This window comes from Bufo gargarizans, chromosome 6, assembly GCF_014858855.1.
Source record: "Bufo gargarizans isolate SCDJY-AF-19 chromosome 6, ASM1485885v1, whole genome shotgun sequence".
NCBI classification, from domain to species: domain Eukaryota; kingdom Metazoa; phylum Chordata; class Amphibia; order Anura; family Bufonidae; genus Bufo; species Bufo gargarizans.
Window position 1 is genome coordinate 359,743,087 of NC_058085.1, and position 13,236 is coordinate 359,756,322.

The 13,236-nt window shown below is 44.8% G+C and overlaps 1 protein-coding gene across 1 annotated transcript in view; it reads left to right on the forward strand.

Annotated features, from left to right (window-relative positions):
- Window positions 1-13,236, forward strand: part of PDE6C (phosphodiesterase 6C) — a 77,960-nt gene that overhangs the window by 35,257 nt on the left and 29,467 nt on the right. Inside the window, exons 13-16 of the mRNA XM_044298189.1 lie at window positions 992-1,099; window positions 4,524-4,633; window positions 4,733-4,820; window positions 6,746-6,846. Coding sequence (XP_044154124.1) covers window positions 992-1,099; window positions 4,524-4,633; window positions 4,733-4,820; window positions 6,746-6,846 — 407 coding nt within the window. The remainder of the gene's footprint in view (window positions 1-991; window positions 1,100-4,523; window positions 4,634-4,732; window positions 4,821-6,745; window positions 6,847-13,236) is intronic.

Sequence of the window (13,236 nt, forward strand, 5' to 3'; positions counted from 1 at the left end):
CCAGAAGAAGGACATCTCTGTATTCATTCAGTTTCTAGTTCTGTTAGGCTGGCAGGCTTAACTGCTTATGATCCTTTCTTGTGTAAGTTCTGCCTTTGGTGAGAGAGCTCCTGGGTTCTCCAGACATCTAGTCTGTGTGCAGCTCTGTCTGTGGTGGCAATGTGTCGTTCTACATGGGGTCCAGGCGTCTGCTTGTTTGCCTGTGTGGCAGCTCTGCTTGTGACCTCCATGTAATAGTTCTGCATGGGGTCCAGCCTTTTTGGGCAGCTCTGCCTGTGACCGCCATGCATCCGTTCTGCATGGGGTCCAAGCAGCTGCTTGCGTGCTGGTTCCCATTAGTCTTATCTGTACTATGTCCTGTGTGGTTGTTCAGGTTCCAGTATATAAGTGGCCAAGTGGTAAAGTCTGTATGGGCTCCTGTGAGGTATAGGTCACATAACACGAGACAGGAGGTGCTGTAATGTAGCATTTAGGAAAATTCAGCATTTTCATGGTCGGTGGAACAAAGGGTCTCTGTGTGGTCTGTGTGTTAGAGTTAAGTTTAGGTTGACATTATGTTCAGTTGATGGGCTTGGCTACATTCTCCTAAGAGCCCAATCCTGTTTCCTACTTGCACTGATTCTAGAGAAGAAGGTATAGAGAGGACCATAGAGCTGTACACAGCTGCACAGTTCTCTCTATGATCAGGCAGAGCAATTCAGGAGCAACATTCCTGATCAGCAATAGTGTGAGCAGTTGCTCCTGAGTTATGGGCTAGGTTGCAACTACATTTCATTCATTGTTCGCTGATTAAATTAGCAAAGATGTCTAACATTTCGTTTTCACTTTCTCATCATGGGGTATTGAGTGCAGAATGATGGAGAAAAACTTTTAGTACAAGGCCGCAACATAATAAAATGTGATAAAAGTGAAAGGGTCTGAAAGACTTTCCAAATGCATCATACAAACAGTAGTGACATAACTATGCAATAAATATTTTTTTCCTCACTAGGTCTTAACAAAATGGATGTATACAGTGAGAAAAGGTTACCGGGACATCACGTATCACAACTGGCGGCATGGATTTAATGTGGGACAAACCATGTTTACCCTCCTGATGGTATGTAATGTTTCGGTTCTTGTAGACATGTCAATGAACACATTTGGATAAAAGATCAGCTTTTTAAGAGAATTTGTCAGCTCTCTTGACATATCTGTTTAGAAAACATTCCCCAGGAAATACCCATGCTGAAGCGTCAGTTCTGTATAATGATGCTCCTGTTACTCCTCCTTAAAACTTGTAAAGATATGGACAATTAATTCGGTTTTTCTATTGCCCTTGTCCGTGAGACGTGTCATTACACAGCCTGATATTGTCAGCAATGATTGGAGGGTGTGTAGGAAAACGCTTCCTAGACAAGGGCAATGGTAGTGTCCAGAGTTCTTACAGAATTAATTTAAATAATTAAAGGGGTTCTCCAGGCTTTTAATATTGATACCTATCCTCAGAATAGGTCATCAATATCAGACGGCAGGGGTTTAACACCCGGCACGCCAGCGGATCAGCTGTATGAAGGGAAGGTATGCGCAGTGTGCACAAGCCGTCTCCCTTCTCTCTTCCTGCTCTTCTCTCTTCTATGACAAGCAGCAGCGAGCAGGAAGAGAGAAGGGAGATGGCCCAGGCAAATGCACACTGTGCGCTTCTTCTCTTCATACAGCTGATCGGTGGGGGTGTCCGGTGTTGGACCCTTGCCGATCTAATATTGATGACCTATTCTGAGGATAGGTCATCGATATTAAAAGATACCCCAGTGAAGGGGTATCTGCAATTTGTTCATACTGTTATGTCATGTAAATGTATTGCACTACATACTCAGTATGCTCCAGTATAAGAAAGACGTGGCCAGGATTGACCTGACCCAGCTCTCTGGAGCTTAGGGTCTGGGCTGGCCCCACCCGTTAGTTTTCCCTAGTTTTCTGGAGAGTCTAGCTGAAGAGAGGAAGGGTGTCTCCATATGCTCCTCTCCCCCAAACTTCAGCTTCAAGCCTAGAAGCCTTCGGTACCTCCAGGAGCTCTAGGGGATGAAGAAGACGATCTGAAGGAGGATCTGCATAGCTACAGAGTGAGAGTCAGCAAGGTAACACATCATAAAGTGTTCCAGACCCTGCTACTGGAGAGGGGTAACCTGTTAAGACACCCTCTACACTTCAGATTAGTGGGCACTACAGCCACGGTTTACAGATTGCAGTTGTAAGCTAGAGATCCCAGTCACAGACTTTAGCAAGAGAAAGAGTGATCAGAAGGCCAATGCTGCAAACTACTTGCTTACCTCAAGCTTGTGTACAGTGAAGAGAGACTTTTGTTTGGTTAATCTGGCCTGGTTACTGACTTTCATAACACTACACCCTGGCCATTGCACCATTTCAAGCCCTGCCTTGCACCCACATGGACATTCAACATCAAGGGCACTCCAAAACTACCATTAGGCGGGAGACCTAGCTACAGGGAGTGTCCCAAAAGAATATAGGGTGCTCCTCCTTCACTGAACCAACCCCAAGAAGCAATGGCCAGAGGAATTACATGACACCTCATCATCAGAGCCTCTTCTCCCATCCTCTGCTCTGGCTCCTCGGGGGTCGTTGCACATACACAGAGTTTCTTCAAGGCTGCTGATAACATTTACAGTCCACAGGGAAATTACAAACCGGATTCCCAAAAAGTTGGGACACTATACAAATCGTGAATAAAAACTGAATGCAATCATGTGGAGGTGCCAACTTCTAATATTTTATTCAGAATAGAACATAAATCACGGAACAAAAATTTAAACTGAGAAAATGTACCATTTCAAGGGAAAAATATGTTGAATCAGAATTTCATGGTGTCAACAAATCCCCAAAAAAGTTGGGACAAGGCCATTTTCACCACTGTGTGGCATCTCCCCTTCTTCTTACAACACTCAACAGACGTCTGGGGACCGAGGAGACCAGTTTCTCAAGTTTAGAAATAGGAATGCTCTCCCATTCTTGTCTAATACAGGCCTCTAACTGTTCAATCGTCTTGGGCCTTCTTTGTTGCACCTTCCTCTTTATGATGCGCCAAATGTTCTCTATAGGTGAAAGATCTGGACTGCAGACTGGCCATTTCAGTACCCGGATCCTTCTCCTACGCAGCCATGATGTTGTGATTGATGCAGAATGTGGTCTGGCATTATCTTGTTGAAAAATGCAGGGTCTTCCCTGAAAGAGATGACGTCTGGATGGGAGCATATGTTGTTCTAGAACCTGAATATATTTTTCTGCATTGATGGTGCCTTTCCAGACATGCAAGCTGCCCATGCCACACGCACTCATGCAACCCCATACCATCAGAGATGCAGGCTTCTGAACTGAGCGTTGATAACAACTTGGGTTGTCCTTGTCCTCTTTGGTCCGGATGACATGGCGTCCCAGATTTCCAAAAAGAACTTTGAATCGTGACTCGTCTGACCAAAGAACAGTCTTCCATTTTGCCACACTCCATTTTAAATGATCCCTGGCCCAGTGAAAACGCCTAAGCTTGTGGATCTTGTTTAGAAATGGCTTCTTCTTTGCACTGTAGAGTTTCAGCTGGCAACAGCGGATGGCACGGTGGATTGTGTTCACTGACAATGGTTTCTGGAAGTATTTCTGAGCCCATTCTGTGATTTCCTTTACAGTAGCATTCCTGTTTGTGGTGCAGTGTCGTTTAAGGGCCCGGAGATCACGGGCATCCAGTATGGTTTTACGGCCTTGACCCTTACGCACAGAGATTGTTCCAGATTCTCTGAATCTTCGGATGATGTTATGCACAGTTGATGATGATAGATGCAAAGTCTTTGCAATTTTTCCCTGGGTAACACCTTTCTGATATTGCTCCACTATCTTTCTGCGCAACATTGTGGGAATTGGTGATCCTCTACCCATCTTGGCTTCTGAGAGACACTGCCACTCTGAGAAGCTCTTTTTATACCCAATCATGTTGCCAATTGACCTAATTAGTGTTAATTGGTCTTCCAGCTCTTCGTTATGCTCAAATTTACTTTTTCCAGCCTCTTATTGCTACTTGTCCCAACTTTTTTGGGATTTGTCGACACCGTGAAAATTTGAATCAACGTATTTTTCCTTTAAAATGATACATTTACTCGGATTAAACGTTTGATCTGTCATCTATGTTCTATTACAAATAAAATATTGACATTTGCCATCTCCACATCATTGCATTCAGTTTTTATTCACAATTTGTTTAGTGTCCCAACTTTTTTGGAATCCGGTTTGTATATAAAGATTTAGGGGAGGGATTTAGTGCGGACAGCTTGACTTGTCTTCTCTATGTCTCTACATTCAATGTCTCTACATTCTTGACTGCAAACAGCTAACTTGCATAAACTGTGCAAGGATCTGATGGAGAATACCATTTGGATAAGAAGCAGAAATTCAGGAAGGATCATAGTATACAGTATTATTGTCTTACTCATAGTGCAAAGATGGATGGTCTTTAATAAAGGTCCATTCATTTTCAAAAGACAGGTAAGCTCAAGAAATATTATTCCGATCTGGAGGCCTTTGCCATGGTGGCTGCTGCTTTCTGCCATGATATCGACCATAGAGGAACCAATAATTTGTACCAAATGAAGTAAGTGCCATGGTTTTGATGACTTCTGCTTCAATAGAGTTAAATTCTTAAGTAAGTTGTGACTTGTAATACATTACAGACCTTTTTGATTTGTGACAGATCTGCGGCACCCCTTGCAAAGCTTCATGGGTCTTCTATTTTGGAACGACATCACTTAGAATTTAGCAAAACCTTGCTGGAAGATGAGGTAAGGTTGTCACCCCATGTTAAGCTTTTACATGGATTTTGAACCTGAAAGTTCTACTAGGGTTTTATTACCAAGTGATCCTGATTTCCAGATATTTTACCCTTATATTACCATTATGTTTGATTTGGCTCTGTTCAAGCTACTGTTGCTGATTCCATTTATAATGGCAGCCACACCACTCTGTTGGACCTTATGTTGAATACCACTGGTCCCTGATGGACCTCACTGACATCACATTTCATTGTGGTTTTGATGGACAGATTAATGCTGAATTCAGTGCTATTCTTTTTGTCAAATCTTCAGAGACTCTTCTCAGCATTGTGAACAGAGCTCTACCGAGAAGAAGCACCAAGGAGAATAACCATGTACCCTATTACTCTACACCAGGGATGCTCATCCTGCGGCCCTCCAGCTGTTGCAAAACTACAACTCCCAGGATGCCTGGACAGTCTACAGCTATCAGCCTACAGCAGGGCATGGTGGGAGTTGTAGTTTTACAACAGCTGGAGGGCCGCAGGTTCAGCATCCCTGCTCTACACTATGCATCAAAGTGATCACTGAGGTCGAGAGAGAGAGAGGAATAGAAAGAAAGAGGATATAGAAGTGTGAGAGAGCGTTAGGAGTTTTGTATATCTCATAATGAGCTTCAAATCTCCTGCAAGAGACACAGAAGAGGTAACATGTATCTGATCGGTGGAGGTCTGATTGCTGGGACCCCCACTGATGATCAGAATGGGCATCCCTGAGAGTGTAGTAAATGGTGCATGCTCATGCATGCAACTGGCCTTTTCAGCACTGTACTTGGCTTCTATTCGGCAGTCGCATAGAGTTGAATGGAGTAGCAGCACAAATGTGTAACCGTTGGTGCCATGTAACCGTTGGTCTACTCACTATGGTGACCCCCATTCTCATTAATGGTGGGGATGCCAGTGGTCAGACAACCTGTGGACAGGTGATAATTTGTTATGCGGGGGTCAACCACTTTAACTTTATATGTGTAATATACAGTGACCATACTTCATGCCATTAATTTCTCTATTGCTGCCTCAGTCCTTCCATTTTGCAGCCCCCCCCTTTATTTATCTAAAATGGCTGCCACGGTCTTGGTACACAGTGTGTATCGGTAGTTCCCCGTTGTTTGATTGTCCAGAGATACTAACATTTGCACTCTGGCTAACTTATAGTCTTAAATCACTAGTGTAACTTGTTCATCCCAGTAGCATCCATATATTTTGTAGCCATTCATTATTGCTATGCATTATGGGATCCACAGTCTGCAAACCAGTCTAGAGCTTGCTTTCCTGTGTAGGCAGGATGTCTGTCCTCCCTGTTTGGCTGACTTTGCCATCTATCAAATATCCCCTCCCAATGTTCCTCTTTCTGGTACCCCATTTATACAGTGCTGATGAACATATAATTTCTGCATTATGTAAAGGACTAGGACCTCAGTGATATAAAAGGAGAGTTCATACAATGATTAGCTACAGAGTTCTAAAACTCCCCTCAATCACACAACCTGTCTATTCTATGTGAGTGTGCAGATTCTCCAGTCTATTTCTATAAGATGTTGCTTCACACTGCTCCTCCTGCCTCCTATTTGTGATGATAAGTTTTCCCTATCACAAACAGGAGACAGGAGAAACAGGCTGAAGCTGCATCATATAAGTCACTGATCTATCACTTGTAGAGCAGAGCAAGTGTAGTGTGATGACTTTGCCCCTCTGTGTCTGCAAAACTAGAGGCATGATGAAAATATAGGACGCATTAGGGCAAACATATCAGAGGGGCAGAAGGAATAAAGATGGCAGACATTCCATAAATGGCACCTCAAGTAAAAAAGGTATGCTTTAGGTTTGCAGGGTCTTTGCTGTGCTGTTCATTGCATGCCCGATGAGCTGGGATAACACAAACTTTTTATCTTGCAGAGTTTAAACATTTTTCAAAATCTAAACAAGAGGCAGTTTGAGAATGTGATTCATTTGTTTGAAGTCGCAATCATAGCAACGGATCTGGCTTTGTACTTCAAGTGAGTGCATGTTACCGTGAAAGTGTGCCATGGAATAACGCCAGTTCCAAGCTCGGGCCGGCTAAAGTCTGCTTGGTTAGAAATCAAGTTGGTTAGATAACACGCTATGTAACAGGTGGTTTACACAATACAGGAGGTTTGTAAAGCTACAACGCTGATCCATGCATACTAATACTTAAACTGGATATCCCACAAAATGTATTCATCGCCTATACACAAGATAGGTGAGAAATATCAAATCTTGGTGGTGGTGGAGGGGGTATGACTGCCATTAATTTCTATGGGACTGATGTAGACATTACTCAACCAGACCCACAAAAATGAAGGAAGTGATGAACCATGTGCACCTCTGCTTCATTTAGAGAGGAAACCCTTAATTCTCTGGATTTTTGGGGGTCCCTGTGGTTGACCCCACCATGATCCAACAATCTATGGATAGGTGATAAATATGTTTAACTCCCTTAAAAAGCTTATCTCATCACAGGCAACCCCTTTCACATGAGGAACTAACTCAGCAAACAACTAGTTGCACCTAAACTTCTCTCAACTTCCTAGGAAACCAGCCATATTACATGGACTCCATTCAGACTACTACATTCTGGCTCATGGACGGGGCTCCTAAGTGTGAGTCACCCTTTGAAATCCATATGCCTTAACAGGGTTGTAGTCATGGACAATCCCTTTAGCTATATGTATTAGGTGCAGGTGGTGGAGGCTTCCAGTTATGATCTAATGTAGGACAAGCATACCTTCTACATATTATGAAAATAACAGAGGTCTGCATGGAGCTTGTATGTCGCCCCCCCCCCCCCCCTCTCAATTTTGTGGGTTTCCTCCCACAATTATAGGTTAATTTGGATGATGAGCTTTAGTGGCGCCAATGAGGAGAGGGACCAATGTGATAATGTTTTGTGAAATATGGTATCTACTGTGTATATATATATATAAACCAGTATGGTAATAATAATCTGTATCCAGAATTTGCTTTTAAACAGACTGAACTACTATTCAAAATATCTAGGTCCCATATAGTGAAATGGTCATGGCCCCCTTTCCACATCTCCCATCCCCATATTCTACCCCAATATGTACACTGGGTAAGCACGAGGGAAGAAGATTTGGAAAAAGCCATATAAAGATCACATTGACCCCCTTTTCAATACAATGGCACACAAATTTTACAATCTGTAGTGGGAATGGAAAGGGGATAATATGATCTTTCAATTCATATAATATATTTGGTGGGAACCTGGAGAGGAGGACGGAAGACTATCTGAGGCAAGTTCAGTTAGTATTTAGGTGTAATTGAGTGCGTCCTATGCAGTGACTGTTGGGTGGCAATTGATAAGAGTGTGGGCTCTTGACTCCAGAACCACCTTTAGTTCCCTGCATACAGAGAGTAAACAACCATACACAGGGGCGGGTTTGGCATTTCTGGGTATTTGCTTGGTTTGCATGATGGTAACATCTGCCTCTGGCCATGCAAATTAGATAGCAGTGGGTTAATTGTTGAACAACCATCATTACGATGACCCAACCATACACAATCTAACCCATATTGGCTGTTGGTCATTCAAGCTAGCCACCCACCAGGCAAGGGGAGGAAAACCTTTCTGGAAATGTTCAAAGCAGACCCATTTGTGAACTAGAAACTATCAGCCGATAATTTTAAAGACGGTTGACTTCTTTCCAGATGATTAGTCTGTTATTGTTTGACTAATATGATCGTTTGTGGTTAAACTTCACTCGACAAACGTTCTTTTTGGTTAAATTTATTCATCTTGAGAAACTTTAGCCTGTAATGTGCACGACCACCGTAGTGAATGAGGCAGGTAACTATGTTACTCTTTGTTAATCCCACATCTTTATCATCTATTTGCTAATCCTGACCTGTTTGTGCTACCTATTAGCTGTAATGCCATCCAGCACATTGAGAGTCCATTATAGGTCGGTTGTATTTAAGGTAAAGTTCCCTATGTTTTACTTAAACTGCACATGGTAAGTACTTCTCTAGGTACACTCTATAGCAAGATTAAAATACTTTTACATGCAGAGATCTCCTCCAGAGAATGGGGAGGAGTAATCGCTAATGCCATCGCTCTTCCCCATATTGACTCGTCTGCCGGCAGGACCTAATAAAAAAAAAAGAATAATTACCAGACCGCATAGAATATAAATACACTTTTTTAACACAATGTATAAGGTATAATCCATCCATAAAAACAGGTGCGGGGAAAAGGCGGCATCCACAAGAGGAAGACACAAGGGTGATGATTCAATACAATGCTCACATTTAAATAACAATGCTGGTGCCACGTGCAATAATATTCAAACATATACCGTATTTTTCGTTTTATAAGGCTACTTTTACACTGGCGTTCGATCGGATCCGTTCTGAACGGATCCGATCATATTAATGCAGACGGTGGCTCCGTTCAGAACGGATCCGTCTGCATTATATTGGCAAAAAAAAGCTAAGTGTGAAATTAGCCTGAGCGGATCCGTCCAGACTTTTACATTGAAAGTCAATGGGGGACGGATCCGTTTGAAGATTGAGCCATATTGTGGCATCTTCAAACGGATCCGTCCCCATTGACTTACATTGTAAGTCTGGACGGATCCGCACGCCTCCGCACGGCCAGGCGGACACCCGAACGCTGCAAGCAGTGTTCAGGTGTCCGCCTGCTGAGCGGAGGCTGAACGCCACCAGACTGATGCAGTCTGAGCGGATCCGCATCCGTCCAGCCCTGATGCAGTCTGAATAGAAGCGTTCGGGTCCGCTCGTGAGCCCCTTCAAACGGAGCTCACGAGCGGACAGCCGAACGCTAGTGTGAAACTAGCCTAAGACGCACCTGATGATAAGACGCACCTAGGTTTTTGAGGAGGAAAATAAGAAAAAAATATTTTTAACCAAAAGGTGTGCTTTTGGTAGGTTTTGAACTAATGGTGGTCTGTGGATGACGCACTGTTATGGGGGGATCTGTGGATGACGCACTGTTATGGGGGATCTGTGGATGACGCACTGTTATGGGGATCTGTGGATGACGCACTGTTATGGGGGGATCTGTGGATGACGCACTGTTATGGGGGGATCTGTGGATGACGCACTGTTATGGGGGGATCTGTGGGTGACGCACTGTTATGGGGGATCTGTGGATGACGCACTGTTATGGGGGATCTGTGGATGACGCACTGTTATGGGGGGATCTGTGGATGACGCACTGTTATGGGGGATCTGTGGATGACGCACTGTTATGGGGGGATCTGTGGATGACGCACTGTTATGGGGGCATCTGTGGATGACGCACTGTTATGGGGGATCTGTGGATGACGCACTGTTATGGGGGATCTGTGGATGACGCACTGTTATGGGGGGATCTGTGGATGACGCACTGTTATGGGGGATCTGTGGATGACGCACTGTTATGGGGGGATCTGTGGATGACGCACTGTTATGGGGGGATCTGTGGATGACGCACTGTTATGGGGGGGATCTGTGGATGACGCACTGTTATGGGGGGATCTGTGGATGACGCACTGTTATGGGGGGGATCTGTGAATGACACTGAGGGGGGATCTGTGGATGACACTTATGGGGCTCTGTGGATGACACTGACGGGGGCTCTGTGGGTGACACTGAGGGGGGCTCTGTGGGTGACACTGAGGGGGGCTCTGTGGGTGACACTGAGGGGGGCTCTGTGGGTGACACTGAGGGGGGCTCTGTGGATGACACTGAGGGGGGCTCTGTGGATGACACTGTGGGGGGCTCTGTGGATGACACTGTGGGGCTCTGTGGATGACACTGTGGGGGGCTCTGTGGATGACACTGTGGGGGGCTCTGTGAATGACACTGTGGGGGGCTCTGTGGATGACACTGTGGGGGGCTCTGTGGATGACACTGTGGGGGGCTCTGTGAATGACACTGTGGGGGGCTCTGTGGATGACACTGATGGGGGGCTCTGTGGATGACACTGATGGGGGGGCTCTGTGGATGACACTGATGGGGGATCTGTGCATTACACTGATGGGGGATCTGTGCATTACACTGATGGGGGATCTGTGGATAACACTTATGTCATCCACAGATCCCCATAAGTGTCATCTACAGATCCCCCATCAGATGGATCAGTGTGGAGAGAGGAGGCGGGGACACTCATGGCGGGGCCCGGTGCAGTGACTCTACTCTAATACACCGGGCCCCGCAACTGTTAAACATTCAATTTGATCTCTATATCTAATTGTATACGCGCTGTATGGTACTTACTGTAGTACCAGATGTATAACATTAAGACGGCGCAGACCGGCATCTCCCTCGGTCATGCGCCGCCTGTCGCAGCTCCCTCCTGATGCGCCGCCTGCCCCAGCTCCCTCGGTCATGCGCCGCCTGCCCCTGCTCCCTCCTCATGCGCCGCCTGCCTGCTTATCTCACTTTATGAATGAACAGGCAGGCGGCGCATGACAGAGTGAGCTGGGGCAGGCGCCGCATGACAGAGGGAGCTGGGACAGGAGGCACATGAGGAGGGAGCTGCAGCAGGCGCTGCGCCGTCTTAATGTTATACCCCCGGTACTACAGTAAGTACCGTACAGCGCGTCTACAATTAGATATAGAGATCAAATTGAATGTTTAACAGTTGCGGGGCCCGGTGTATTAGAGTAGAGTCACTGCACCGGGCCCCGCCATAAGTGTCCCCGCCTCCTCCCTTCACACTGATACTTCACTGGCCGTGCTGTGCAGCATAGCGGCCAGCGAAGTATTCGCTTTATAAGACGCACGGCCATTTCCCCCCCACTTTTGGGAGGGAAAAAGTGCGTCTTATAAAGCGAAAAATACGGTATATGGCTTCATGCACATGAACTTTGTTTGTTTCCGTGTCCGTTCCGTTATATATTTTTTTTGTGGATAGGATGCGGGCCCATTCATTCTAATAGGTCCGCAAAAAACACTGTGTGCTGTCCGCATTAGTATGCCCGTTCCGTTGCCCCGCAAAAAATTTTGTGCATGTCCTATTTTTTTTCTACTTTGCGAACAAGGATAGGCATTATTACAAAGGATCCGCAAAAAAAACAGATGTCATATGGAACGTCATCCTTTTTTTTGCATGACAAATAGAAATACAAGTGAACATGATAATGTTAAAATGAATTATGAAAAATTTAATGTGCATGATATGCAAATTGATTACAAATGTGCAATGTACAGTTGCAAGAAAAAGTATGTGAACCCTTTAGAATGATATGGATTTCTGCACAAATGGTCATAAAATGTGATCTGATCTTCATCTAAGTCACAACAATAGACAATCACAGTCTGCTTAAACTAATAACACACAAAGAATTAAATGTTACCATGTTTTTATTGAACACACCATGTAAACATTCACAGTGCAGGTGGAAAAAGTATGTGAACCCCTAGACTAATGACATCTCCAAGAACTCATTGGAGTGAGGTGTCAGCCAACTGGAGTCCAATCAATGAGATGAGATTGGAGGTGTTGGGTACAGCTGTCCTGCCCTATAAAAACATACACCAATTCTTTTCACAAGAAGCATTGCTTGATGTGAATGATGCCTCGCACAAAAGAGCTCTCAGAAGACCTACGATTAAGAATTGTTGACTTGCATAAAACTGGAAAGGGTTATAAAAGTATCTCCAAAAGCCTTGCTGTTCATCAGTCCTCGGTAAGACAAATTGTCTATAAATGGAGAAAGTTCAGCACTGCTGCTACTCTCCCTAGGAGTGGCCGTCCTGTAAAGATGACTGCAAGAGCACAGCGCAGACTGCTCAATGAGGTGAAGAAGGATCCTAGAGTGTCAGCTAAAGACTTACAAAAGTCTCTGGAATAGACTAACATCCCTGTAAGCGAATCTACGATGCATAAAACACTAAACAAGAATGGATTTCATGGGAGGATACCACAGAGGAAGCCACTGCTGTCCAAAAAAACCATTGCTGCACGTTTACAGTTTGCACAAGAGCACCTGGATGTTCCACAGTAGTACTGGCAAAATATTCTGTGGACAGATGAAACCAAAGTTGAGTTGTTTGGAAGAAACACACAACACTATGTGTGGAGAAAGAGAGGCACAGCACACCAACATCAAAACCTCATCCCAACTGTGAAGTATGGTGGTGGGGGTATCATGGTTTGGCGCTGCTTTGCTGCGTCAGGGCCTGGACGGATTGCTATCATGGAAGGAAAAATGAATTCCCAAGTTTATCAAGACATTTTGTAGGAGAACTTAAGGCCATCTGCCCACCAGCTGAAGCTCAACAGAAGATGGGTGTTGCAACAGGACAAAGACCCAAAGCATAGAAGTAAATCAACAACACAATGACTTAAACAGAAGAAAATACGCCTTCTGGAGTGGCCCAGTCAGAGTCCTGATCTC